Source organism: Saccoglossus kowalevskii, chromosome 14 (assembly GCF_978046115.1).
Source record: "Saccoglossus kowalevskii chromosome 14, keSacKowa6.1, whole genome shotgun sequence".
Classification (NCBI taxonomy): domain Eukaryota; kingdom Metazoa; phylum Hemichordata; class Enteropneusta; family Harrimaniidae; genus Saccoglossus; species Saccoglossus kowalevskii.
The window spans coordinates 10,131,829-10,159,263 of record NC_140654.1 but is presented as its reverse complement, the minus strand read 5'-3'; the positions used below and the strand labels follow the sequence as shown (position 1 = coordinate 10,159,263).

General features: G+C 34.1%; 1 protein-coding gene and 1 long non-coding RNA gene across 2 annotated transcripts; both read right to left on the bottom strand.

Annotated features, from left to right (window-relative positions):
• Positions 1–1,452: 1,452 nt before the first annotated feature.
• On the bottom strand, positions 1,453–25,720 carry LOC102805073 (NXPE family member 4-like). Its single transcript, XM_078005641.2, has 5 exons — positions 25,398–25,720; positions 6,558–6,757; positions 5,543–6,100; positions 5,369–5,418; positions 1,453–4,383 (listed from the first exon to the last, which is right to left on the bottom strand). The coding sequence occupies exons 1-5, from the start codon at positions 25,500–25,502 to the stop codon at positions 3,599–3,601; spliced, it is 1,698 nt and encodes a 565-aa protein (XP_077861767.1). The 5' UTR covers positions 25,503–25,720; the 3' UTR covers positions 1,453–3,598.
• LOC144355921 (uncharacterized) lies at positions 17,977–18,781 on the bottom strand. Its single transcript, XR_013421340.1, has 2 exons — positions 18,603–18,781; positions 17,977–18,102 (listed from the first exon to the last, which is right to left on the bottom strand). It is a non-coding gene; the product is annotated as an uncharacterized LOC144355921 (long non-coding RNA).
• Positions 25,721–27,435: the final 1,715 nt, after the last annotated feature.

Sequence of the window (27,435 nt, the reverse complement as noted above, 5' to 3'; positions counted from 1 at the left end):
ACCAACATTAAGAGTAAGCTAGGCATAGTCCTGATTCAAAAATGTTTAAGCATGTCCAAGTTATCACATTTTAAACAAACAAGATGGTCACCAGTCGGTCATATTTGATCAAATTGAATTGACATGTACATGTATCCATTTATGACATGCTAAATATCAATTGAAATGATACATGGGTAACAGAGATATAGTAATATGGCCACAAATAAAAAGAGCCGTTATTCAGCCATCCTTGATCTGATTATGAAACAAACTGACATGTATGATGTATGTGCCAAATACAAATGAAAATGGTACATAAATCTTGAAAATATAGTAGTAAGGCCAAAAAGTCAGATGGCTATCAATTTTGAAATAAATCGTCATGGACATGTATCCTAACATGTATGAAGTATGTGCCAAATTTGAATAAGAACTGAAAAAGTATGTCCAAGATACCACATTTAAAAAAAAAACAAGATGCCTGCATGCCTGCCAGTCAGCCATCTTTGATCCAATTGCGAAATAAATTGTCATGGACATGTATCCTAACATGTATAACCAATGTCCCAAGTTTGAATAAAAACTGACAAAGCATATCCAAAATATAACATTTTCAAAAAACAAGATGGCTGCCAGTCGGTCATTTTGAATCGAATTGCTAAACCACTGCATGTGCATATGTCCCACATAAGGTACTAAGCACATGCAAAGAATGAACAAAATTGGTCAAAAGGATTCTGAAATATTACTCCGGACGAACGGATGGCTGGACGGACAGACAGACGCACGCATGCATGCACGCACACACGCACGCACGCACACACGACGCAGCAACACAGAGTACTTAGTTGAAATGGTGGACCACAATGTACTCATTTATAAAGCATAAATGGCCCAGTTTCAGGTACATCGCCTGTACTTCCAATGGAGCCAGTCAGAATGTGGTTTTGTTAGCAGCTGTCACGATGACAGGCAGGCACTCACATAGGCAAAGTTTGAGTTGTAAACATGCTTTTTTAATATGTTAATCACAAGCACACCTGGTAGATTCCAATTGTCCTTATAGAGTTGTAAACAAGTATGACCTGTCAATCACCTTTATGACAGTTATCACACAGCATTGTACACTAGCTGTTTTATCCTATGATTCCATGCACACTTCTGTTTGCAAGGTTTGACGTAAAATATGAAAAAAAAAAATAGAATAAAGGATCCTGACACAATTAATGAATGGTCTAAACAAAAGAAGCCATGCTATGCAAAACAGCACTGATTTGCTAACGGAATGACAGTGATTGGCCCAAAAAGAAGCCCTATAAATGGTCATAATTAATGCAAACTGATTGGTTAAAGGAGGTGTGAATAAAATACAGGTTGGAAACACAAACAATAACATCAAATCAAATCGCTTTCCAATGCCATGTGAACAGTATTTTTGTGGAAATGTGAATGAGACATATCCCATGTATCTATAATATAATAACCCTTTATTATTACCATTAGGAAATTACAATCTGTTTCGGCTCTGAGTAATAAAGTTAAATAAATAAACACGAACACACATTAATTCTAATAAACGTATCGAAACAAAGAAAGTTACTAAATGCTTCTTTTCAAGTTTGCATTATCAATGTATTGGATTAGTGCTTTCAGTAAATGAATATATCATACGTTGATGATTGTCTTCAATTTTTCTGTGTTTTCCATCTCATGTAAATTTTGTTAAATTCATCATGAAGAGTTTTTCTTTCAGAATAGTAAACTTTACAAGATGTAATAAAGTGGATTTCATCTTCTAATACATTGCATGTTTTGCATAGTCTCTTGCTTAGTGGTGTTTTTGGGCGAGTATGTCTTCCTTCTTCGATCTGTAATTTATGGCAACTAAGCCGTAATCTTACCAGAGTTTCAACATCATGGAGTTTATTTAGTTTAGTTAAATATGGTGCTTCTTTAATTTCATTGTTTATTTGTCTGTATGTCCGTAGTTTTGAGTTCTCTCTGTTATTGTCTTGATTCCATAGTTTATTGTACATGTATTAGTCTTTAGATATCTGATAAAAACTGTTTTTGTTAATAATAACTTTATTACACAACTAAATCATCAGAGGATTTAGTAAGGTAAAGGACTAAAGAAATATCAAAAACTTTACTATTTTCGCAACTTTTAATCAGGGGATTTATAGATAGTATCTTTAAGGTAGAGTGAAAGGGCTTTTGCAATTTATATTACCTCAAGAAAAATATCATCTGGTAAATTAGACTTGAGATCACAATCTTCAAAAAGTCTTTTCCTTTCACTTTTAAAGGAAGGACATTGAAGGATAAAATGCTTCTCATCATCAAGAGAATTTATGACACAAACACAAGAGCATGTACATGAACCAATAATTTATTTACATCTTTCACATGTTCTGTCATCTAACACAATTTTTGGTTTGTTCCTTCTCCATGGTTCAATCTCTAGATTGTGATCACTGAGTCTAAATTTTTCTAAGGTTGAAATTATTTATATTTTTCAGATAATTTTCAAACTCAAAATTTTCTTAAAACAAACAGTAAGTTCTCAATTTATTCCTTTCACCATCCTTACTATTTGCTTTTGTTAATTGATTTTTCCAATCATTTGTCAGTTATAATTTAATTACTTTTGACAATGTTATCGATGTCAATGTTGTAGGTTGTTTTGATATTGTTGAGTTTTTGAAACCAAGAGTTATGATAGCATTGTTGCTTCAGCTCCATTAGGGCGTCATATGCAAATATCTATATATTTAACACTATTAATTACGTCAAAGAAACTATTGGGATAAAATATGGAATGGACACACAAACGATAACATCAAATCAATTTGCTAACGAATAACACTACCCAATAGCATGTGAACTGTATTTTTGTGGAAATGTGAAAGAGACATGTCCCATATGCCTATATATTTTACAGTATTAATTACATCAAAAAAACTATTTGGATGAAATATGGGCTGGACACACAAACGATAACATCAAATCAATTTGCTAACGAATAACACTACCCAATAGCATGTGAACTGTATTTTTGTGGAAATGTGAAAGAGACGTGTCCCATATGCCTATATATTTTACAGTATTAATTACATCAAAAAAACTATTTGGATGAAATATGGGCTGGACACACAAACGATAACATCAAATCAATTTGCTAACGAATAACACTACCCAATAGCATGTGAACTGTATTTTTGTGGAAATGTGAAAGAGACGTGTCCCATATGCCTATATATTTTACAGTATTAATTACATCAAAACAACTATTTGGATGAAATATGGGCTGGACACACAAACGATAACATCAAATCAATTTGCTAACGAATAACACTACCCAATAGCATGTGAACTGTATTTTTGTGGAAATGTGAAAGAGACATGTCCCATATGCCTATATATTTTACAGTATTAATTACATAAAAACAACTATTTGGATGAAATATGGGCTGGACACACAAACGATAACATCAAATCAATTTGCTAACGAATAACACTACCCAATAGCATGTGAACTGTATTTTTGTGGAAATGTGAAAGAGACATGTCCCATATGCCTATATATTTTACAGTATTAATTACATAAAAACAACTATTTGGATGAAATATGGGCTGGACACACAAACGATAACATCAAATCAATTTGCTGACGAATAACAGTTTCCAATGGCATGTGAACGTTATTTTTGTGGAAATGTGAAAGAGACATGTCCCATATGTCTATATATTTTACACCAATATCTGAGAATATTTCACTCAATATTCTGTTCATATCAAATAAAGTCCAGTCACTGCTATGGATGTGTCCCTTCCAATTATTGTGATCTCTTGGGTGTGAACTTTTTATCATTACGACAGTGTCTGGACATCGAGCTTGTAGACGTATAATAGCTCTTCTCACATGATTCAGTCTTTCAATGTATGACTCTTTAGTCCATGTACAAAAGTGATACGTTAGACTCAAAACTATTGCCGCATTACAATCTTCTATTTCATCTATGACATCAGCTGAAAATTTTTGTTTCCAAAACGAATTATACTTACTTCCAATCATAATGGGATGAAAATTAAATACTAGTGAAATATTATATTCAGTGCCTCTCCAGAAATGGCGTAGATTTGAACGAGAAATATTGTTCACATCCATGAGGTCTGTCATGCTTTCATGCCACTGTCTCATTGTTGAATCTCCCAATAGATATACAGTTTTACCCCTCAGGCATTCACCTGCAGTGGTTTCTGTCCAGTGACTTGTCTTACATGCTAGTGATATCCATCTACTTTCAGTCTCCCAAAATCCTGTTGACATCAATGTAGGAAAACCTGATGTACAAGACAAACGATCATCTAAATCTTTCTTCAGTTGTTTGCTGTTATCTGTTGATTGAAGAGAAGGGGAAGGCAATAACGTTTATTTGAAATGAAATGCATTTATTTGTTAATAATCCAGGTAGATCCAGAGATGGTCAAATCCTACCTAGGGTTAAACAACCACATAGAATATAGAGGGGGGCAAGGGGGTAGCTGGTACAGTTTTACTTGAAATAAAAAGGGCTTTTTACAATTTACAAGGAAAAAAACGTTTTTACAGTTTACAGTGAAAATTGAATGTTTACAGTTTACAGAGAAATAAAGGTTATTTTACATTTTACGGTAAATTAAAAAAAAAAAACCTAGAAAATTCTTGTACGTACCGAAAAAATGACACATTTTTACAGTGTATGAAAAAAATATTTGATTGATTACGTTGTACGTCTAGCATGTGATTACAGAATTACGGAATTCATTTTTTCAATTTACGTTGTACGAACAAAAAGTATTGCAATTACCTTGAACTAAAATAACCCTTGCCCCCCTCAATATACACCCAGGGTACATTTGTGACTTAAATTCGGGAATCTTTTTATTAAACTTCTACTAATCTGCATGTATATACCAGTATATATACACACACACTGGCTTAGATAGGATGCCAGGTTTTTCTAGCAGATAAAACCCTCAAAATGAAATTCGTGAGAAAGTGAGAGCAGAATATCTATATAATATCACATTTTGTTTTAGGCAAAAACAGCATTATTTACACACACTTTATGTGTTTCGCTTAAAGCGAGAGGGTCGTCACCTGCGCATGCATGGGAATTGAGTCCCAAGCAATGATAACAACACTCGCTAAAATGCAAAGGCTCATGGGTAGACGCTTGTTTGTAAACAATGACACGCTATGGCCATCTGACACATGCACAGGTGACGACTTTAAATTGTTCTTGGAATGGTGTTTAGATAAGAATTAATGCAGAGTTATGGTTTCAGATATTGAGTTTAACCACGTGTGGTTGACATTAGTAGTAGAAATGCAATTTACCTTTAATCATGATGGTGAGTGGACTTCCAACGGCTGACGTCAGATACGGGCTGGCAAAATATGAAAGTACAAATAAACAACTTGTCAAATCAGAATCACACCCATGGCAAAATATTAACAAATCAAAGGACAAAAAATGGTAGAAAATATCACTGTTCACCCCTCCCTACATACCTTTTGAATAATATTTCCTGGTCAGGTCGTAAACGAGTTTTTATACTGTTTTCCACACTTTCGCCATTTGCACGTGCTTGTTCCAATGACTCGCATGGTAGAGTTGGTGGTTTGTCACACGCAAACACAGTGTCTCCCAATGCATTCTTGTTCCGGTACTCACACTTATTCAAATAGATTTCATTCCTGACAACATAACAACGACTATGTTCTGTTTTATTAGCATGTGTGAAAATTCCATCCCATTCTACATGCCTTTCTCGTGGTTTATACATTGTATCAATCCATTGTATGGCTTCCTTGGTATACCACAATGTAATCAGTATTTCAGCACTCCCATGCCAACTTGCATAAAAATATACACTGTATGTACCATTGTTATAATCAATTACTCTGCCACTTGTACTTTTCTTCAATTTAGTGTTTTTCATTACTCCGAAGAAGAAGTCACCGCCCACATTTCTTCTTTTGTCACGTGCGTTACGTGTTTCAATGACAATATGTACATAGTCACCTTGCGTCACTCCATCTTTTCCAGTAGTGTTGTAAAGATAAAATCTGGAAACACATGTCGGAGAACACACCATAAAACAGAGACACAGGTATCATATAGTATCTTTTGACAATGACAGTGACATCATTGGCATATATTACCTAACCCCAAAACTTTATTAAATACATGTACAATCGTGAATTTTGTAACATCTGAAGAAGTTTTGTTGGTATTTCAGAATGTCCCAACTCGATGAATTAGATGAGCCAAACTGAACTCACTGTGGCGAATGAGACTGTGAAAAACCAGTTTCGGAAATATGATTACCCCCGTTAAATCATACCAGTGCAAACAGACTGCGCATTACCTAATACATGCTCATCATGTTGCCCCATTATGTAGCCCTGTAAATCACATCGCATGTGAAAATAATTGATTTGAGATCTATCATGTTACAAACATAATTTCATCAAAATATACACCATGATATAGATATCATGGTATAAATTAAATTGCTCTTACCTTGATGTCTTGGCTGATGACAAATTTATTTCTGCTGTTGTACATAAAAACGATTGGTTCTGAGTTGTTCGGTTCCATGTTTGAGGGTCCAAATTGATTTGATGAAGGAAAGTCTTTGAAAAATTATTTTTGTTGAAGTAATTTTCCTTTGATGCATTAAAACTCTGAAGAATTGTTTTCTTGAATGTTTTCGTCATTTGCTGCAATTAAATTAAAACAACATAGTTACAAGTCATTGTCAATGACATGTCCCCGTTCCGTTCATATTTGAGTGACATATACATTCAAAGCAGATCATGACCGAAATGCACCTGCATATGTACAACACATTGTGCTAAATCTGAACAAAATCCATCCATGCATGACTGAGATCCGGTTCTGGAATTGTGAAAATATGTGATTTTGATGCATTTTCGGCCTTAAAATGGCCATCATTCCGCTATTGTTAAGCAGATCATGAAACAAATGCACATATCTATTTGTGACATGATGTACCATGTGTGTGTGAAGTTTGAACTTGATCAATCCAGACATGTCTTGGATACGGATCCAGAACTGAATTCTTTAACAAAATGGCCGCCAGTCGGCCATTTCGAACTTGATCCGAAAAAAAAAAGACGTGCATCAAGGTCCTATTATGTTTAATGTATGTACCAAATTTGAACAAAATCCATCCATGCATAACTGAGATACGGGTCCGGAATGGTGAAAATGTGCGATTTCAATGCATTTTCGGCCTTAAAGCGGCCCCCATTTGGCTATCGTTAATGAGATCATGAAACAAATGCACATACATATTTGTGACATGATGTACCTTGTGTGTGTGAAGTTTGAACTTGATCAATCCAGACATGTCTCGGATACGGATCCAGAACTGAATTCTTTAAAACAAAATGGCCGCCAGTCGGCTATTTCGAACTTGATCCGAAAAAAAAATGACGTGCATCAAGGTCCTATTATGTTTAATGTATGTACCAAATTTGAATGAAATCCGTCCATGCATAACTGAGATCCGGGTCCGGAATGGTGAAAATGTGCGATTTCAATGCATTTTCGACCTTAAAGCGACCGCCATTTGGCTATCGTTAATGAGATCATGAAACAAATGCACATACATATTTGTGACATGATGTACCTTGTGTGTGTGAAGTTTGAACTCGATCAATCCAAGCATGTCTCAGATACGGATCCAGAACTGAATTCTTTAAAACAAAATGGCCGCCAGTCGGCCATTTCGAACCCGATCCCAAACAAAAAATGACGTGCATCAAGGTCCTATTATGTTTAATGTATGTACCAAATTTGAACAAAATCCGTCCATGCATAACTGAGATCCGGGTCCGGAATGGTGAAAATGTGCGATTTTGATGCATTTTCGGCCTTAAAATGGCCGCTATTCGGCTATCGTTAATGAGATCATGAAACAAATGCACATACATATTTGTGACATGATGTACCTTGTGTGTGTGAAGTTTGAACTTGATCAATCCAGACATGTCTCGGATACGGATCCAGAACTGAATTCTTTAAAACAAAATGGCCGCCAGTCGGCCATTTCGAACCCGATCCAAAAAAAAAATGACGTGCATCAAGGTCCTATTATGTTTAATGTATGTACCAAATTTGAACAAAATCCGTCCATGCATAACTGAGATCCGGGTCCGGAATGGTGAAAATGTGCGATTTTGATGCATTTTCGGCCTTAAAATGGCCGCTATTCGGCTATCGTTAATCGGATCATGAAAAAAATGCATGTGCATATGTCCCATATAAGGTGTGATGTATGAGTGAAGTTTGAACTTAATCGGTCCATGCATGTTCAAGATACAGGTGATCACGGACGCACGGACGCACACAGGGCAAAACATAAGTCCCCGTTTTCGGACTGCGTCCGAACGGGGACTAATTAAAATGTATGACTTGCATTTGATCTGTTCAGTAATACTGTTATATCCTTCTTTATGGTCACATTCCACAAATTGGTCTATCAGGGTTCATAGACCTCAAATCACATAGTTGTTGTTAGCCAATACTGTGGAATACTTTATTTCCGCTGGAATTAATTTTCACTGAAAGGGCTTTTTGGGAGTTTTGCTTGGAATTTATTTTCACTGATTTTTTGATGAGATGAATGTGAAATATAAGAAAAAAAGTATAATCACAGGATTTTATTTTCACAGAATCATCCATTCAGCGAAAATAGAGAAAATAAATTCCAAGTGAAAATAAAGTATTCTACAGTACTTTAATTACGTCAGCACGTGGTAATAAAATAAATACAATATTTACTACATGGGGGCCGCCATCTTGAATGACGCACACGCCCAGGGGGTCTTTTTCTACACAAAACAAAAAAAAATATTTTCTATTCGTTGACTGTGGTTGTATTAATAGTTGACTTTCTTCAGGGAGCTGTAATTACAGCTCCCTGCTTTCTTGAAGTCTGTCGTGATACTTATAAAAATTGTTAATTGCGTAAAACAAGGAGTGAACGCAAAATAGCTGTGACAACTTTCTGCCTTCAGGCATGCTTCAGGGCAGCGCGTTCACCGCTGATTTTTTTCAGAATCATAACAGTCAGCAAGTCTAAAAAAATAAATATTAAAGCAGAAACGGTAGTTCTCTTTTTGAAATATGTCGTGGCCCTAAAAAGGGCTGGCCGTTTGGTTTGTGCATCCTTAGAAACGATTCACAGTCACTTGGGGGGCTGAAAATCAATAAATACAAATTTTTTAAAAAAAAATCATCCGCTATACGTATATAAATAAACATGTTTATTTATATACGTATAGCGGATGATTTTTTTAAAAAAAATTAGTATTTATTGATTTATTGAAAATCAATAAATACAAATTTTTAAAAAAAAAATCATCCGCTATACGTATATAAATAAACATGTTTATTTATATACGTATAGCGGATGATTTTTTTAAAAAAAATTAGTATTTATTGATTTTCAGCCCCCAAGTGACTGTGAAACGATTCAAGCAAATCGAATTAGGAGAGACGCTAAGCAAGTGTCGCACTCGCTTTAGCGTCGTCCACAATGAAAACAATGTTGCAATATTGTAGCAACCCGTACCTGGGAGACGTGTTGAAATCACGTTATTTTGGCTTTATAAATATTGTGTAGCAGCTTGCGAATCCATAACTGGGGCCAGCAATTTTGCAATGTCACGCCGAAGACTGCCAACTTTTTTACCATCTTTCATCACCGCTATTGCATTTCTGTCATGAAAACTATTCTTCTGTCGTTGGATAAAATAAAAAAACTTCCTATTTCAAGTCCACCGCGATATCCATATAAGCGTCGAGTCTGTTAAGAAAGCAATGTCACGATTTGACCTTTATGATGAAATACTAGTAGTGATGTCATTCTTAGCCAATCAGTAAAGCAGATGCATAAAAGATGATTGCTAGACTGACTGTAAACAAAAGCATCGTGTGCCATCGCAGCAGAGCGACCCCATTTTTCTTGTCTCTTTATTATGATTAGACATGAATGAAAAGTGTCAAGCTGACAGACTGCGAAATCCGTGGATTAAAAGTGCCAAGTCCAAATTGCGTGGGACGATATCGATGAACTTCAGGAATAAGTTGTAGGGATTTTGTTCGACGGCTACAGTGACGCCGACTTGGACATTTGAGGGTTTTGAGTTTGACGAAGATGACAAAGAACGTACAAATAAAGATCTGAGAAGTTTTTCTCAAACAGCTATGAATTTTTATGATTTTTACTGTGTAAATTTGTAAATTATTATTGATCTTGCATGACGGTTGATTCGTAATTTGTCGAGACCGGAAATAATTTTACGCAGTTTAACCCCTGACATTTAAATTCATTTTGAGTTCATGCGTATTGGGCGTGTTTGTCGGCGGGAAAATCCTAATTCAAATGATTTCTCAGTGTCGATTTTTATTATTTCTGGTTTATTTGTCACATTATAAGCAATACATTATTTTTGTTTTACTTCTAGTGTTGCATATTGTTCATTTATTTCCGTTGCATGTTTTCATTTGCCGTTCCATTCCTTGCCGCAGTTCGATCTGCCTGTTGTCAATTTTCGCGAATTTTCCTTTTTTTTTGCCGGGGATCTCCTGGCAAACGCCCACTCCTTCTTTTTGGCAATTTTCCATGTTCAAGACCCTGGGCTTATACCCAGATAAATACGGTAGTAAAGAAAGGTAAACAACCACCAATGCCATCTTCCTTTTAAAAACAGCAGTAGACAACACATTGTATGAAAAAAAAAAGACAACCATCTTTATAGTTGTTTCCTTGACCTAAGGAAAGCATTTAACCATGTTTGAAGGGATGGCTTATACTTGAAATTACAAAATTTAGGTGTTAACATATTTACAATCTAATCAAATCTATGTACACAAACACTGAATATAAAGTTAAGCTGCCATCAGGTGTTACTGAGAGCTTTGAATCCACTTGTGGGGTAAAGCAAGGATGCAACCTGTTCCCGACAATATTCAATGTCTTCCTAAATGACCTCCCCGGCATATATGAGGATAATACATTTAACCCAGTATTAATAAATGGTAATCTTTTAAGCTGTATTCAATATGTGGACAACATGGTTGAGTATCCAACACTGCAGGAGGCCTACAAAATTGCCTTAATAAATTCAAAAATTACTGCACTGAATGGAACCTCACTGTAAATACAAAAAAAACAAAGATTATGATCTTCAATAAAGGTAATCGTTTATTAAAAAATAAAAGCTTCAAAATAAATATTCAAAATACAAATTCAGTGAAAGAAGTCAGCTATACCTGGGGATAATTGTCACCCCTATTATGGAAAATTTAAGCTCAACAACCAAATTTTTACAAAATAAGCCATGAACGCATTATTTACAATAAAAAACACTATACTAAATAATATAATGATATCATCAACTATATGTATTACACAAACTGTGTGTGTGTATTTTCCTGTACATTGCATAAAACACTGTACACTCAAATATGGAAATCACTGTTCTGGTCCCTGCCGCCAGTCACGCTAATGCCATTGCATATATCTTAAGAAAAAAAGTGACCCATTCAACACCCTTTCAATTTGGATTTAGTAAAGAAAGGTGAACAACCACCAATGCCATCTTCCTTTTAAAAACAGCAGTAGACAACACATTGTATGAATAAAAAGACAACCATCTTTATAGTTGTTTCCTTGACCTAAGGAAAGCATTTGACCATGTTTGAAGGGATGGCTTATACTTGAAATTACAAAATTTAGGTGTTTGACCAACTTATATCGCGAATTCAGAAATATGGGCCTGTGAATTATTAAATAACAACAATGTCTTGGAACAAGTCTGTAGCTCTTTTTATCGTTTTATTAATGCCGTAAGGCCAGAATTGTTTTATTCCTTGTTTCTCAAGTTTTTATAAAGCAATTTTTTTGAGGAGGGCGAAAAAAAAAAAAAAAATAATTCTTTTTTTCCATCAGATTTGTGTGATTCTCAAAGAATTGTAAGTAAGATCATTTATCGGAGAGAAGAAATGAAATAAAATTTTATTCCATGTATAACCTTGTTTCTCATCTGTGCGAGACTTCAGTACTTTGATCATGATACTCCCACGAAAATGCAACTTGGATTTGGTATGCAGCGGGCGGTAAAAAAATGAAAATAATATTTTTCTAGCAATTTTTTGCGCTTACAAGTCGGCGGGCGCGAGAAATTACGCATAAATTATTTTCGGCTCCTGTTCATTTGGCGGGTTCGCGAAACAAGGGATAATAAAAGTCTGGCCTAAATAAAATGATACAGTCAACAGATGTAAGGGGTGAATTTGGCAGGTTTCCTATCAAAATTAAAGCAGATATTGCCACAACTAAATACTGGCACAGAATGAAATCAGAAAGTCACATCTTACAAGATTCATTAAAAGAATCAGAAAAAAATAAACAAACTGGATTAAATATGTAAAAATATTCTTGATGAATGTGAACTTGGAAATTATGAAGAAACCTACAATGGTAAAAATAGAAAACAACTAACAAAGGAATTACAATCACAGCTGACAGATACATATAAACAGACATGGAAAGAACAAATTAAAAATACCAAAGGCAAAACTTGACAAGGTAATAAATTAAGAACATATACTGTAAAATCTGTATTAGAAGCTGCGGCTTCTATTAAAATGGTACAATGCAAAGGAGAGGATGCGGCTTCTATTAGAGCATCTACACATATGAGAAATGATAAATTTTTGGTTCTCAATTATTCAAAAAAAATCGGTGCGACTTCTATTAGGGATGCGACTTCTAATACAGATTTTGCGGTAATATTTTTAAAAAAGAATTTGAAATGGAAAGTTACTTGATAGTAATTAATAATTTTACTCAGAGGCAATGTCTGTCTAAATATCGTTTAAGCGATTACAATTTAGGAATTGAATTAGGCAGAAAAACAACACCAAAAATACAACTGGGGAAAAAAATATGTACAGGGTGTAATGTAAATGAGATAAATGATGAAAAACATCTTATTTTGAAATGCACACACTTCAATACAGAGAGAGAGATATTCTACATTGCATTGCATTTAAAACCAAAGTATAACTGAAATGAGCCATACAGTGGTCGTGAATAATTGCAAATTTGCCTAAAATAAATATGTGACATCAAATTCAAACAATTTGAATAAGCTCATTATTAGAATAACTTAGAACCAATCAAAAATCATCTATGAGCTTCAGGCATGTTTGAAAGTTATGCTGAACATTATGACTTGCAGCCAAAAGAAGAAGACGTGCCATGAAGTATGGCTAGGCAGTTTGCTCATTTCAACATCCTCATTTTCAGCAGCCCCTTAAGCAAAAAACAAATAATATGAGGTCTTTCTTACATAAATTAACACACAAGGCCATGCCTCATGTACCCACATGTGTTCTTTCAAACCTGTCTTTCATTATACATGTACTTATCTTTAGTCCCCGTTTCAGATGCAGCCTGAAAGGCGACTATTAATTCTTATTTCAATTCTCCGTCTGTGACGTCTCTAACATTTTCTCAGAAATTCTGCAGCAGATATCGATGAAACTTGGCAGGTTGATGAACAAGTCTATGTCGATTATGCATGTAATTTTTTTTTTCGGATCTGAAAACCTAAGTGGGTCTTTTTCATTATTTTCATCTAAAACTACCTCTCCCTACGGCACTGAGAGAACAACTGAGCATGCTCAAAATAAATAATTAGCTTAGATTGTACGGTAATGCTAGGGTTTTTAGTCATGACCTTGATCTGAATCAGTGACAGATGGGTTGTACCATTACCAATCTCAGTAGAAATTTAGAGGGGTGTCAGGGCTACATTTTGATGGGAATTTAATATAGTGGTGATTATGAACAAACCCAGGTCCTGGTAATATACAAAGACATGAATTAACAAAGAAGTCAAGTTGTTATTAAAGGTACATCAAGGTTTACTCAGATTTATGAATGCAGTTTCTTGAGCATGTATGAGACATAGTTTGGTTGCACTTGTGTACTCTGAGATTTTGGACCCAGGTCAATGAAAATTTTCAGTTATCAGTGCAATACTAGATTAAGGGAAATCACTTCATGATGAGTTGTACCCACATGGAGTACATATTAATTCAATTGTTTGCAGATGTTCCATGTATTATTTTAACATGAGTATTTTATAATTAAATAATGGGGACTCTTACATTCTTGTCTTGTCAACTGGTTTTTACAGGAAGCATTTATCCCATTTGATACTTGCCCTCAATCTAAGCTTATGTTACTAAAAATGTCATTTGTGTAACGTGAGAATGATTCTGTTGCTCGATTGTGATATTGATAATATACAAAGACCTGAATAACATGTTAAATCAAGTTATGTAAGGTAGTCATGAGTGTGTTCACATTGCTGCCTCAGGGTGCCCTGAGTGAAGTGGCACTAGTGATCCATGGCAATGAAATTGCCTGTTGAAAAAGGTACACGAACGTAATCCAAGGAAGTAGTGTCACATGATCGTATTGGACCATTGCAATGCAAGCGAAACTCTATAAAATGTATAAAATGTATAAAATTTATTTTAAAAATACACGCACCCAGTTTCATTTTATGTTTGAGAAAATTACCTTACCAACTTTTTACCTAACAATTCCCCTATTAACTATCTTTTTCTCAAATTTCCCTGGCACTGGGTAACCTGTTAACAAGTGACACATGAAAGATCTGTACGGGGGTCAGAAGGGTTATCAATTGGTATCTAGTGTATAAAAATAGACTGGAATGAAGGCTCTCTTCTAGAATGTTTTTAAATTATTATTTATTTTGTTTGAATTAACAATATTTGTTTGTTCTTTATTGTTTTATCATTTGGACGCCCTGCCTACATCTGACACAATGTGTATATAAATCTTGTTAAACAAGACCTCTATCCAGTGGATTTTGCCAACCAATCACAGAGCAGTTTATAAGATTGTTTGTGCATGTGCATTACACAGTTGCTTTACACTGAATTCTGGCACAGTTTTTTTTTAATATTTCAGATTCATTTAGATTTATTGTCCATTGATTCTGCACATTTTAATATACTGTTATCTTGTTGGTTACTAGTTAATCTGTACCAGTATTAATTTGCATTACTGTTGCTTTAAAAGATTAAAGTGAGGTAGTCGTCGCGTTGCGCATGTGCGAGATATATGGGGGGGGGGGTCATATGGCGACTTTGACTGTTCCGCAGATCAACGAGTACGAACTGAGACGTTTCCAAGCTTTAATTAAGTAATTTTTATGTTATTGGAAGGTATCGAAGGAGTCACCGGCGGTAATCAGTGCAAGTCACGCCCAGGTCAAACCTCATACCTGTGATTCCCATTTGAAGAGCGCATTGGATTGTGGGAAAATCAATGTTTATCAACACAAATGTGGCACATGCGCGACGACTACCGCACTTTAATAGAAAATTGACCTGATTCTCCTCTAATATCAAGTGTTACTTTAATTACACTAAGCACAAAATAATAAAATTGATTACATACTTGCCCTAAACCATTATAATAGCTAATAATAATTGATATGCCTCCCCCAAATTTCAGACCTATACATTAAAATAAGTGTGATTAATTGATCAAACATTTAAAATATAAGGAAGGTGATATACTTTTATGACTTGAACGTAATAACGCTGCCAAGTCTTGCCTGACATGCCATACTGTAGATGTACCAGACCATCTTGCATAAGATTGTTCCTTTCTTGTGAAGATACCCACACAAGGGGGCAAGAAGAAAAGGCAGGTGTGTCTCCTATACAATATCAATGAATGCAAATCTATACCCCCATTCTTAAAATAACGACCCCGAAGGGCGACAAGTCCCCATAATGTGATTTGCATGGAACAGCTAAAAATTGGCTAATTATCATGCAAATTCGGTAAGTAAATGCACTAATCTAATCTGAACATTAGCCAGAGCACCTAAGTTTCATAGAAAGCCAATAAGTGGTTCTTTTAATATCAGTGAAAAACACACACACACAAACACAATATAGTCAGTGAACTAAAATCGGGGAAAGCATTAATAATTGTACAATAATTATACCAAATTGAAATAAAACAAATATAAAGAAACCTGTATGCAGACGTACCAGCAGTAAAATGTGAAATAGAAAATAATTCTCGGCGAATAACTACAATAGCAATACGAACAAAATCAATATTAAAACAAATCATGTAATATGTCTGAATAAAACGAATGCCACTTAAAATAGACAAATATAAATAGAATGTATATCGAGAACTTTTATGAATAGATCTATAATGGTCCTTAATCTCAATTATCCGCTCATAATCATGTCAAATAAATTTAAGTTAGATTGTTCCAGATTTGCTTAATTGCTGAATTCAAATTTTCGTGTCCAGTGTCTGTTCTTTTTTGGCAAGACTAAAATGCGCTATTATGTTATTGATTGACCAAACCAGTAAACTCAAATCAGGACAATATTGGGTCGCAAGTTCCCCTACTTTCCTGGAATCGAAAGAATAGTTTACAAATGTCTGCACTGCATTTTCTTATAGACAAATCATGTTCACAATACGCAAGTACCGCAATATTTCTGTATATGTAACACATTGTTTGAAAGAAAAGGGAGAACCCCTGACAATATAACTTGAGTAGCTGGTTTGACCAACAAATGCACGGAAATATCTGATTCACTGATGACGATGTTGCTCGATCACACTTGAAATAGCCTGTACATACGTCTCAATGCTGATACTATCAACGGAGTCGCATTGAATACCATGCTTAGGTGTCTGTTCACTTAACATATGTCCCTGCATGGGGTAAACTTCGCTCAAAACCCAAAACTGATCCGGTCTGTGCATGGCCCTATACCGATATGTGCCAAATTTTGTTGAAATCGGATGATTAATACATTAGAGATAAAAAACCAAAAATTGCATAATCATGTAAATTAAGTAATAAATATACAAAGATTTTAAACCCAAACTAATCAGGTCTGTGTACAGTTCTAGAGCATCTATATACCAAGTTATATTGAAATGTAATAATTGGTAATTGGAATATTAGTGGAAAACCCCAAAACTGTCTAACATTATGCAAATTAGGTAATTAATATGCATGGCATTTTACCCAAACCTAATCAGGTCTGCACATTGTCCCAGAGCATCTTTGTACCAAGTTTCATCAAAATCCATTATGTGGTTCTATAGATATCAATTTACAATTTATTAAAGAACGCCTAAAACTCCTCAAAAAAATTAAAATGGTTACATAACAAAGCAAACATGCACTCATTAATAAAACTAACAACAATAATATGAACAATAATTACAAAAAAGACAATTATAATATAGTACAATTAAAAATTACAAATTGAAGATATGCCACCACTTGTATACAGTATGGGCTAGGTAGGAAGAGATTATTTCTAAGATACCGGTACTAGCTTACTTAGATACCTAAATAGGGGACTGTATCAAGGGTCTTCATTGTGAGTTCTGTATTTTTTTGACTCCCATGTGCGAAGCACAAAATGGGAGTCTTTGCAGTTAGTGTGTCTGTCAATCTGATTAAAATCTGATGTAGTGTATGGGCTTTAATTATTGTGGCTATAAACTTATTTTAATTTTATTTTTTATTACTTTTATTATTTTACTTTGATTTTGATTTTGTGATTTTTTTTAAATTCTGCCCTACCTACATCTGATCCGACGCCTATGTAAGTCCCGTTCAAATCTCGCATAAGTAACAGCCAATCACAGCCCCCCTTTTATACAGGCTGTCGGTTGCTTACTTTTCAGTGTAGCGATACTCTACGGGCAATCTTTCTGTACATTATATTTTGCTCACTTGAATAAACCATTAATAGAAAATTGCTAGTATATTTTTATTTGCAAAAGAAATTCCACACCATTTTACAATTTTTGTCATTACATTGAATATTTTTTTCACTTCCAACAAATGTGTACACTTCCAGATACATCTTCGCCAACCAAGGTTCGTTCATTCAGTCATCGCTTCAATTTTACATCACTGAGCATAATTATCTAGAATGGAAGCAAAAAAATAAGTAAATCGTAATGATTAGAACACTGCAAACAGCTATAGTAAACAATGCAAACTGATTTTAAATTGTATAACGGTCACCGGCCCACGGCATCGACGCACTGGCAGAAAATTGTAGCAAAAAAATATTTCCTGATCAATTGCGATGTGTTCCAATAAAAAATATTTTATTCCAGTTCAAATCAGCTCAATCACTTTAATAAAGAGTTATTGTATAATGTACAAAATGATGATACAATTTGATGAATATTTACAGCTACGGTTTCAATACCGTAGACGATGTTGGCCCGATCTTCAACAAAACATCACCCGTCTCCAGGGCAGGCGACAGGAAAAAGACACTGGTGTTCGGTCGAAACGGCGGAAACAAAATCGTCACTCCCAGAATAACTATGCAAAATAACGATCTAAAGTCGAACCATTCGAGCCACAATATTAACATAAAAATGACTTTCGTTGCATTTGACAATGATAAACTTACCGAAAAGCCGTGTTATTCTCGGTCGCTAACGTCGGTATAATCCGCCATTTTATTTGAGTGTGTCCGCCCGGTGACGTCATCATGTGCGCTATAGAAGGAGGTATGTGATTCGTTGACTAAAATCGTCGATAGTGGGTCTCGTTGAAATCTCGTTACATAGGCATCGGCTCAGATGTAGGTAGGGCCGAATTAAAAAAATCACAAAATCAAAATCAAAGTAAAATAATAAAATAAAATAAAATAAAATAAAATAAAATAAAATAAAATAAAATAAAATAAAATAAAATAAAATAAAATAAAATAAAATAAAATAAAATTAGTAACAAAAGTAATAAAAAATAAAATTAAAATAAGTTTATAGCCAAAATAATTAAAGCCCGTACACTACATCAGATTTTAATCAGATTGGTGTGTCTGTATGTGTGTATGTGTGTATGTGTGTCCGACTTTTCCACTGCTATCTCAAGAACCATTCATCGGTTTTTGATGAAACTTGGTACAGATGCTCTGAACATATGCGCAGATTTGATTAGTTTTTGGTAAAAATCCATGCATATTAATTACCTAATTTGCATGATAATTAGCTATTTTTTAGTGGTTCCATGACTGTTCCACTGATATCTAAACAACCACTCATTGGATTTTGATGAAACTTGGTACATAGATGCTCTGAACTAATGCTAGGTTTTGATTAGTTTTTGGTAATAATCCGTGGATACTAATTACCTAATTTGCATAATGATTAGTCAATTTTCGGTTTTTCCACTGATATCTCAAGTACTAATCATCACATTTCAATGAAACTTGGTACATAGATGTCATATGACAATGCACAGACCTGATAGTTTTTATGGTAATATCAGTACATATAATTACCTAATTAATTTTCAGCTTTTGATATAAGTAGTGAGCATTACATTTCAATGAAACTTGGTACTTACATACTCAAGGACTATGCAGAGATTGATTGTTTCGAATAAATATTTGTGCATATTAATCACCTAATTTGCATAATTAGTTAATTTTCAGCTTTTCCACGGGTATCTCAAGTAATCATCGCATTTCAATGAAACTTGGTACATAGATCCTTTAGGACTATGCAGAGACCTGATTAGTTTCAGGGTAAATAATTGTGCATATTAATTACCTAATTTGCATAATTAATTTTCAGCTTTTCTAGTGATATCTAAAGTACTAATCATCACATTTCAATGAATCTAGAATTATGCAGAGACCCAATTAGTTTTCGGTAAATATTTGTGCATATTAATCACCTAATTTGCATAATTAACCAATTTCCAACTTTCACACTGATATCTCAGGTACTAATCATCACATATCAATGAATGTACATGGATGCTGTAGGACAATAGACAGATCTGGATAATTGTGGGTTAAAATCTGTACATATTAATTACCCAATTTGCATAATTAAACAATTTTAAGCTTTCACACTGATATCTAAAGTACTAATTATTCTATTTTAATGAAACTTAGTACAAAAATGTTCTAGGACAATGTACAAACCTAATTAGTTTGGGGTAAAAATCTGTTCATATTAATTCCCTGATTAGCATAATAATTCATAATTTTTTGGTTCTAATCACATTTCAATTAAACTTGGTACATAGAGTTTTTGTTACATTGCGCATACCTCATTAGTTTTACACTCAAATCTGTTCATATTAATTTTCTAATTTGCATAATTAGTTTTCAGCTAAGTAATTTCAATACTCTCAGCACATGGGAGTTCTTTCTAAGCTTTCTTTGATTTATTTTTGTAATTATTGTTTGTGTAATTTGACTTTTGTTACTGAATGTATGTTTTTCTTTATTACCATAGGTATCTACTGTAAAATACTTTATTTCAGCTGGAATTAATTTTCGCTGAAAAGATATTTTGGGTGTTTTGTATGAAATTTATTTTCACTCATTTTTGATGAGTTGAATGTAAAATATAGGAAAAAAGGTATATTCGCTGGATTTTATTTTCACTGAATCATTCCTTCAGCGAAAATAGCGAAATTTGATTCCAAGTGAAAAAATGAAGTATTCCATAGTATTTTAATTCCTTCTGAGGAATTTTATGCATTTTTTTAGAAAAAATTGAAATTGATCAAAAGTTGCATATAGTCGAGAGTTGCAAATCTATAACGTAAACACCAAATAAAGTGTTGGCAACATGCTTTTACATATAGACAAGAGACTCAAAGATAAAAGTTTGAGTGTAGAAAGAAAAAGACAAATTATTACAGCTCCCTGTAGAACTACTAGTAATACTAGTAATACCTATTGGCTGCTACATGGAATGCATACCAAAACCATGCAGGAACACCAGTAGGGACAATAAGCACACAATTTTGATCTGAAGGTCATGGTGCTACATGTAGTTGGAATCCCTAATGAGCCCACGTACTTGGACGTGGATGTGAAGGTAGTCACAAGCAAGGTTATAGTCGTGCACCAAGTAATAATGCACCATCCAAGCACTTTTGAAGTTTCAGTAGGCACATTTTTAGGAGGTGGTTACTACTACTAATAATAATAATAACTTTATTGCATCCTTAGAAATACAATGTTTCTATCAGTTAATAGCAATAAAGATTAGTTGTGATAACTACTACTACAAAAAGAAAGTTAGTTGTTAAAAAAGATAAAGCAAGTGTTACATATCAAATGGCATTTTTATTTCTTGATTGAAATGCATTATGAATATAGTTGCCAATCTTTTTTATTATTATTTTATTTTTTTATTATTATTATTATTTATTTACTATGAAAAGCATCATGCCCCAGCATGCTCCATATGTGCTCACACTGCTTTTCACCACCAGTTCCCACAAATTCACAAAATAATCTTGTTTATAGTCTGCACTTTCCTTCAGAAGATTGGGAAAAAATAACAAATTTTTGAGAGTAAAATATTGACTCAAATTTGGTCTGTTAGTTCCAAAATTAGGGTTCATTTGCAGAAATATTGAAGAAAAAAAAGTCAGAAAAATTTGGGCAAGAAAGTCTAGTGGTGAAAACAACATTTTATGACAGCTAAATATATAACATTCGTTATCATGGACAAAGAACCATTCGCAGGAGTAAAGTTTAAATTTTTGTTCTGTGAATTGAAAATCATGTACTATGAATTTAATGTGTTGTCCAAGAAATTGAAGTTTTCCTGGCACTTGTGAACCATCATGAATCCTGGAATTTGTATGAAGAAACCCACATTGTAACTATGAATAGATCTTTTCTGAGATCCTGGTATTTATTGCATTTGATAAGAAATTGGGTTTCATCTTTCACCTGGTTTTGATTACACATGTCACAGATTTTGTCATTCTTTGTGGCATGCAATCAGTCAAAATTTTGAGAAACAGACCCATTCATCTGTGTTTTCTTGTTTTGTAAGATAGCCTATCTATCTATCTATTCTAGATGAAATTTGGTTTACAGCCTTTCTGAGAATTAATCAGACAGTCAGTTAGCAATATATCTTGGAACTTTGCAAAACACTTGGGTCTTTTCCAATCTAGACTTGATGCCATGTTGTATTGGCAAGCCCACAATTGGGATCATTCCATTACCTTGCTAGATGCGGGTAAAATGCTGTTTTCAAAACGAAACGCGTTGGTTATCATACATTAACAGGTTATATGTTGTATATGCATTCAAAGTGTTATTTTAAATTGTTATAACCATCTGAGTCCACCTGACATAACACAATTTACAAAACAACTGCTGAGTGTTGAGTTACCATACCCCTGGTATTAATGAACTTGTCGTTGGCGGGAAGGCTCAAAGTAAAGTTTTTTTTTACATTACTGGTGCATTATGTATCAAATTCAGATGGTGGAAGAGTACGTCAGGAAGACACGAACGGAAAACTTGATTACAACGGTTTGATGGACTTTGTCTAATCAAAAGTACATTCCTTGAGCAAATCACTTTTTCAAATGCAGTTGAAAATAATGAAGGTATGACGACCGTTATTATGTCTAGTCCAGTTTTGTAAGAGGTACAACTGACTAAAACGAGCTAATTTTTCGACAAATTTAAGCAACACCCAACTTGCGATTTTTAAAATTACTGAAAATAATCACAATAAAAATATAAAAAATACAGAATGGTTGCTGTATACGCACGCTAGATAATACGTGCAATTCACCATGCCGACAGCCTCTATGAAATAGTGATTCCAAACCAGGCGCTTCAGAGGTTTTTTGTATGGTAAAGAACATAAAAACAAAGACATACAAATACAAAAATTCAAAATGTCAATAAAATAATAGAAAAAGGAAATTAATTACTTTCTGTGGTTTTGAAAATTGTGCTCTTCAAATATTTTGCTATGTTATTCTCCATAATCTTTTGAAATGTGGATTTCACATCCATTGTGTAAATATAACAGTTTTTTCTTTGTTATATATAACAAGTACAAAATACCAGGTCATGTTTTTCAGCTCTTAATGTTACAATGTTACCAGGGGGAGTTGCATGACATGATTGGTGGAAATAATCATCTCATTTGCATAAATTAATATTCATGAACAATGAAAAAATAATCTTTTCAGTAAAATTGTGCCAAAATGTTTTCAGATAGCATGCATGATAGTTTTAAATTGACTGATTCTATTGTTACGAGCTATTTTGGGCTTTGTTCTTCTATCTAGTTCTATTTCTCACTCAAACGGAATTTTGAAAGCATTTTCCTGAGGCTGAAATTTGAAATGTTTTGCAAATAATTTTGCATGTCATAACTTACTTTGAATAATTTGTCTTTTCTCAGTAAAAGTTCCGAGTTTGGTCATTGAGGGGAGGCAAGGGGGGTAGCAGGTACGGTTTTACGGGAAACAAAAAGGGCTTTTCACAATTTACGAAGAAAAAAAAAGACGTTTTTACAGTTTACAGTGTTAACAAATGGAACATTGAATGGTCCGAAGAGCTCTCCGACTCAAATTCTCCACCATTGCTGCGCCGTGTGAAGAGACGCATGCGCACATTACCCTCGTAATGCTCTTCATTCGGTTAGAGGGCCTTTTACGTCTTGACATTCAATTTTGTAGTGAATTGTGTCATCTAGTCGTTTTACAGTTTCTAAAATGTAATTTCCCTGGATTATTCTTTACGATTTTTTTATTTGGATTTGAATTTTTGTACGTACGAGAAAAAATACACATTTTTACAGTGTAATAATAATAATAATAATAACTTTATTGCATCCTTAGAAATACAATGTTTCTATCAGTTAATAGCAATAAAGATTAGTTGTGATAACTACTACTACAAAAAGAAAGTTAGTTGTTAAAAAAAAAGATAAAGCAAGTGTTACATATCAAATGGCATTTTTATTTCTTGATTGAAATGCATTATGAATATAGTTGCCAATCTTTTTTATTATTACATCATCTTTTGAAGTCATCAAGAAATTAAATTTCTGGAGATCATCCTGGGTTTCTTGTGGAAATATAATGTCTTGTATGATTTGTTGGCGTATTACTTTATATTGTGGACATTTCATAACAAAGTGCAGTTCGTCTTCTATTTCATTCTGTGAACATTGTTTGCAAATTCTATTTTCAGTAGGTATTTTTGGTTGCATATGTCTCCCTTTTTCTATTGCTAAATTGTGATTACTAGTTCGAAATTTTGTCATTGAAATTCTTTGTTTCAAATTTAGCACATCTAAGTATTTTTCAAAATTATAAGAGTCTTTGAATTTTTCATAAGTTCTCAGCTTTGTTTTTTCAGTTATATTTTTTCTCCAGAAATTTATGTATTTTTGTTTGACAACTTTGCCAATTTGCTGTATATGTTTTGTTAACCAATCATTCTGTTGTTCTCGTGAAAAGTTCATGTTGTTCATCATTTTTTGTATTGAAGAGTACCATTGTAAATTGGATTTCTTTTGTTCAAGGTATGCTTGTTTAGTGATATTATTGTCTGGTAATTTACTGATACGAGTCCAGTATTTTATTAAATTGATCTGAATATCTACTAAGAGTGGGAATTCTCCTACTTCGGCTCTGCATGCAATGTTTGCCACAAATTTGTTCAGTCCTAGTAGTTGTTTGTAAAAATTCAATTGTGTTTTTTCTGTTATTGTTTTGTCCCATTTGTTGTAATCTTGAATTTCATGGCCCCAGATTTCAGACCCGTACAATAATATTGGTTGAATACACCTTTTAAAAAGATGGATGAAAGTTCTACAATTTGTTTCTGGTGGTAGGAACTGTTTCAATGCATACATTGCTCTGGCTGCTTTATCTGCTAAATTTTGTTTGGCTTCAGTGTAGCAGCCATTTTACTTTAAATTTATACCCAGGTAGTTGTACATATCTATACAGGTAATATTTTGTTCATTATAATAGAATTTTTCTGTCTTTTTCAGTGTTCCTCGTCTGAAAATAACAACTTTTGTTTTTGTCAGATTTACCTGAAGTTTCCATTTATGACAATAAACTTCTAAACTATTTAGTGCATTTTGTAGACCGTTTTTTGTTTCAGATATTAACACTAGATCATCTGCATAGAGTAGGGAACTAATTTTACAGTTATTCAATGTAACCGGATCTAATGATTCATACGAAAAAAATATTTGATTGATTACGTTGTACGTCTAGCCTGTGATTACAGAATTACGGAATTAATTTTTTCTATTTACGTTGTACGAAAAAAAAAAATATTGCAATTACGTTGAACGAAAATAACCCTTGCCCCCCCCCCCCCCGTCATTACTTCCGGTATATCAGCGATTTGTTCAACAAAAATATCTGTCAAATAAACCATTATTCTACTCACCAGTTCTGTTAAAATTACTCCAAGAATAACTCCAAGGAATAAAATAAACATTTTTCTCATTCTGCTCATACAACCACCACTTCTTGTGTTGCTTTTCGCGTCCATGTTGTTTTATAACATCGGTTTTAGCGAATTCTAATTCAGATGAATTGACGATCTTTAAATGTGTCCGGGTGTTTTAAATTGACGTCCAGAAGGAAAAGGTGCCTTGGTTATATAACACAACGTTAATATAATACAGCATACGATACCAACATGCCGAAATACAATATTTGGTAAATAATTACCCGTAAATAGGTGGGGGCATGATACACCTTGTTTGGAGAACCCGGCACATGCGCAGTTTTTTCTTTTCTTTTCAGTTCAATGCTTCACAGCTCGGTACACTGGAATGCGTTCGCATCGCTCCCTCGTATTAGTAAATCGCGGCATTTATTTTATATCATAAGTACGAACAGTTTCAGCACGCACTACGTTGTGCAAGATAACGTTACTAATAGTGAGATGCCACACATGACACACTGAAATTGGGGGAAAACAACGTCTTTTTTAGCTCCATGGTTTTACGTAATAATGATGATTTGAAGTTGGATAAATTTGGTAAATTACTATCGTTAACACATTGCACAGTAATTACTGCTGCAAATGTATCTAATAAGAGTTATATTTATAAATTATTTCTTCTGGAATGAATTTCCTAACTGACTGAATAAAACTTTATTTTGGTCGTTCTTTCATCAAAATCACTTAGCAGATTTTTGGTATTTCGAACGTATTGGTGTTGTCCTTAAAGTGTAACTGAATTGGGACAATTTACTTTTTTTGTGTGCAAAATTTATTTATAAACAACATTATGAAAAAAAAAAACAAGTGAAAAATGTACATAAATTAAATAAACGATCAATAATAATGTTCTGGATAAAGAAACGTCCACGTCCAATTTCTTGGCCGACTATAAAGACCGAGGCTTCAGCTAGAGAACCTAATTAGCATGCTAGGGTGATTTGTGACGTCACGGGGGGAACTTGTCATCGTTTCACAATGGCCGCTATACGCATGCAGTGCTCGGAAAGCGACCCGGAATCTATCTTATCATCGTCTGACAAGAGTTATGAGATCGAGGAATATGATGACAACGAGAGATGTCACGATTTTGTTTTAGAGTGTCAGGGACAAAGTGTCCCATACAGGTTTGAACCTGCGAGAAAAGTACGCGATGTGGGTGACCGTGGGGGGGGGGGGGTACAGTCACTTCGCCCGAAATTCACTTCGCCCGAACTCCTTCGCCCGATTACCAGTTCGCCCAATTACCGGTTCGCCCGTTTTCCTTTTCGCCCGATTTACCGATGTTACACACTAGGCCTACTGGGGGTTTCGATTCGAAATGTACATCTGGTAAAATGCATAAAATCTACCATATGATCGCATTTTAGTCAGGGTTTTCTTGCCGATGCAAACACTGCAACTGATGTGCGCCATTGCGGGTAGTCATCCCCATTCACAATAGAGGGGTGGCCGACAGGCAATGGCCGACAGGTATGCATCGGCCGTCATACACAGATTTTTCACTTGTTTCACCATCGGTGATATATTATTTCCTCTTTTTTAATATATATATTATTTCCTCTTTTTTTACAGTCAGAGAAATGGTTAATGTGGCACGACGAATATCAATAGTACATTTGTTGTCATTGCGACCTGGTTTTTTTAGAGAAAAAACCTTGCAACTTAGCACAGTATTTCCACATTTACTTTTATTTAGTCGTTTAGTCGTATTTAACCGATGCAATTATTACACTGGTATAAAATGCGCGAATTAAAATTAATTCTACCGTACACAACAATGAAACTATTGTAACAGTATTTTATTAAAACGTCGACGGTGATTCGCGAGTTATATTAGTCAAGTTGATAAACGACGAGGTTGGCTTTAGGTGAAGAATAACTCAACCACACCTTAAAAGACGTAAAATCTCTTGAAACAAATAGAAAAAATGCACGTGGTACGGAAGACTTACTAACTTGTTTCTCATAATTA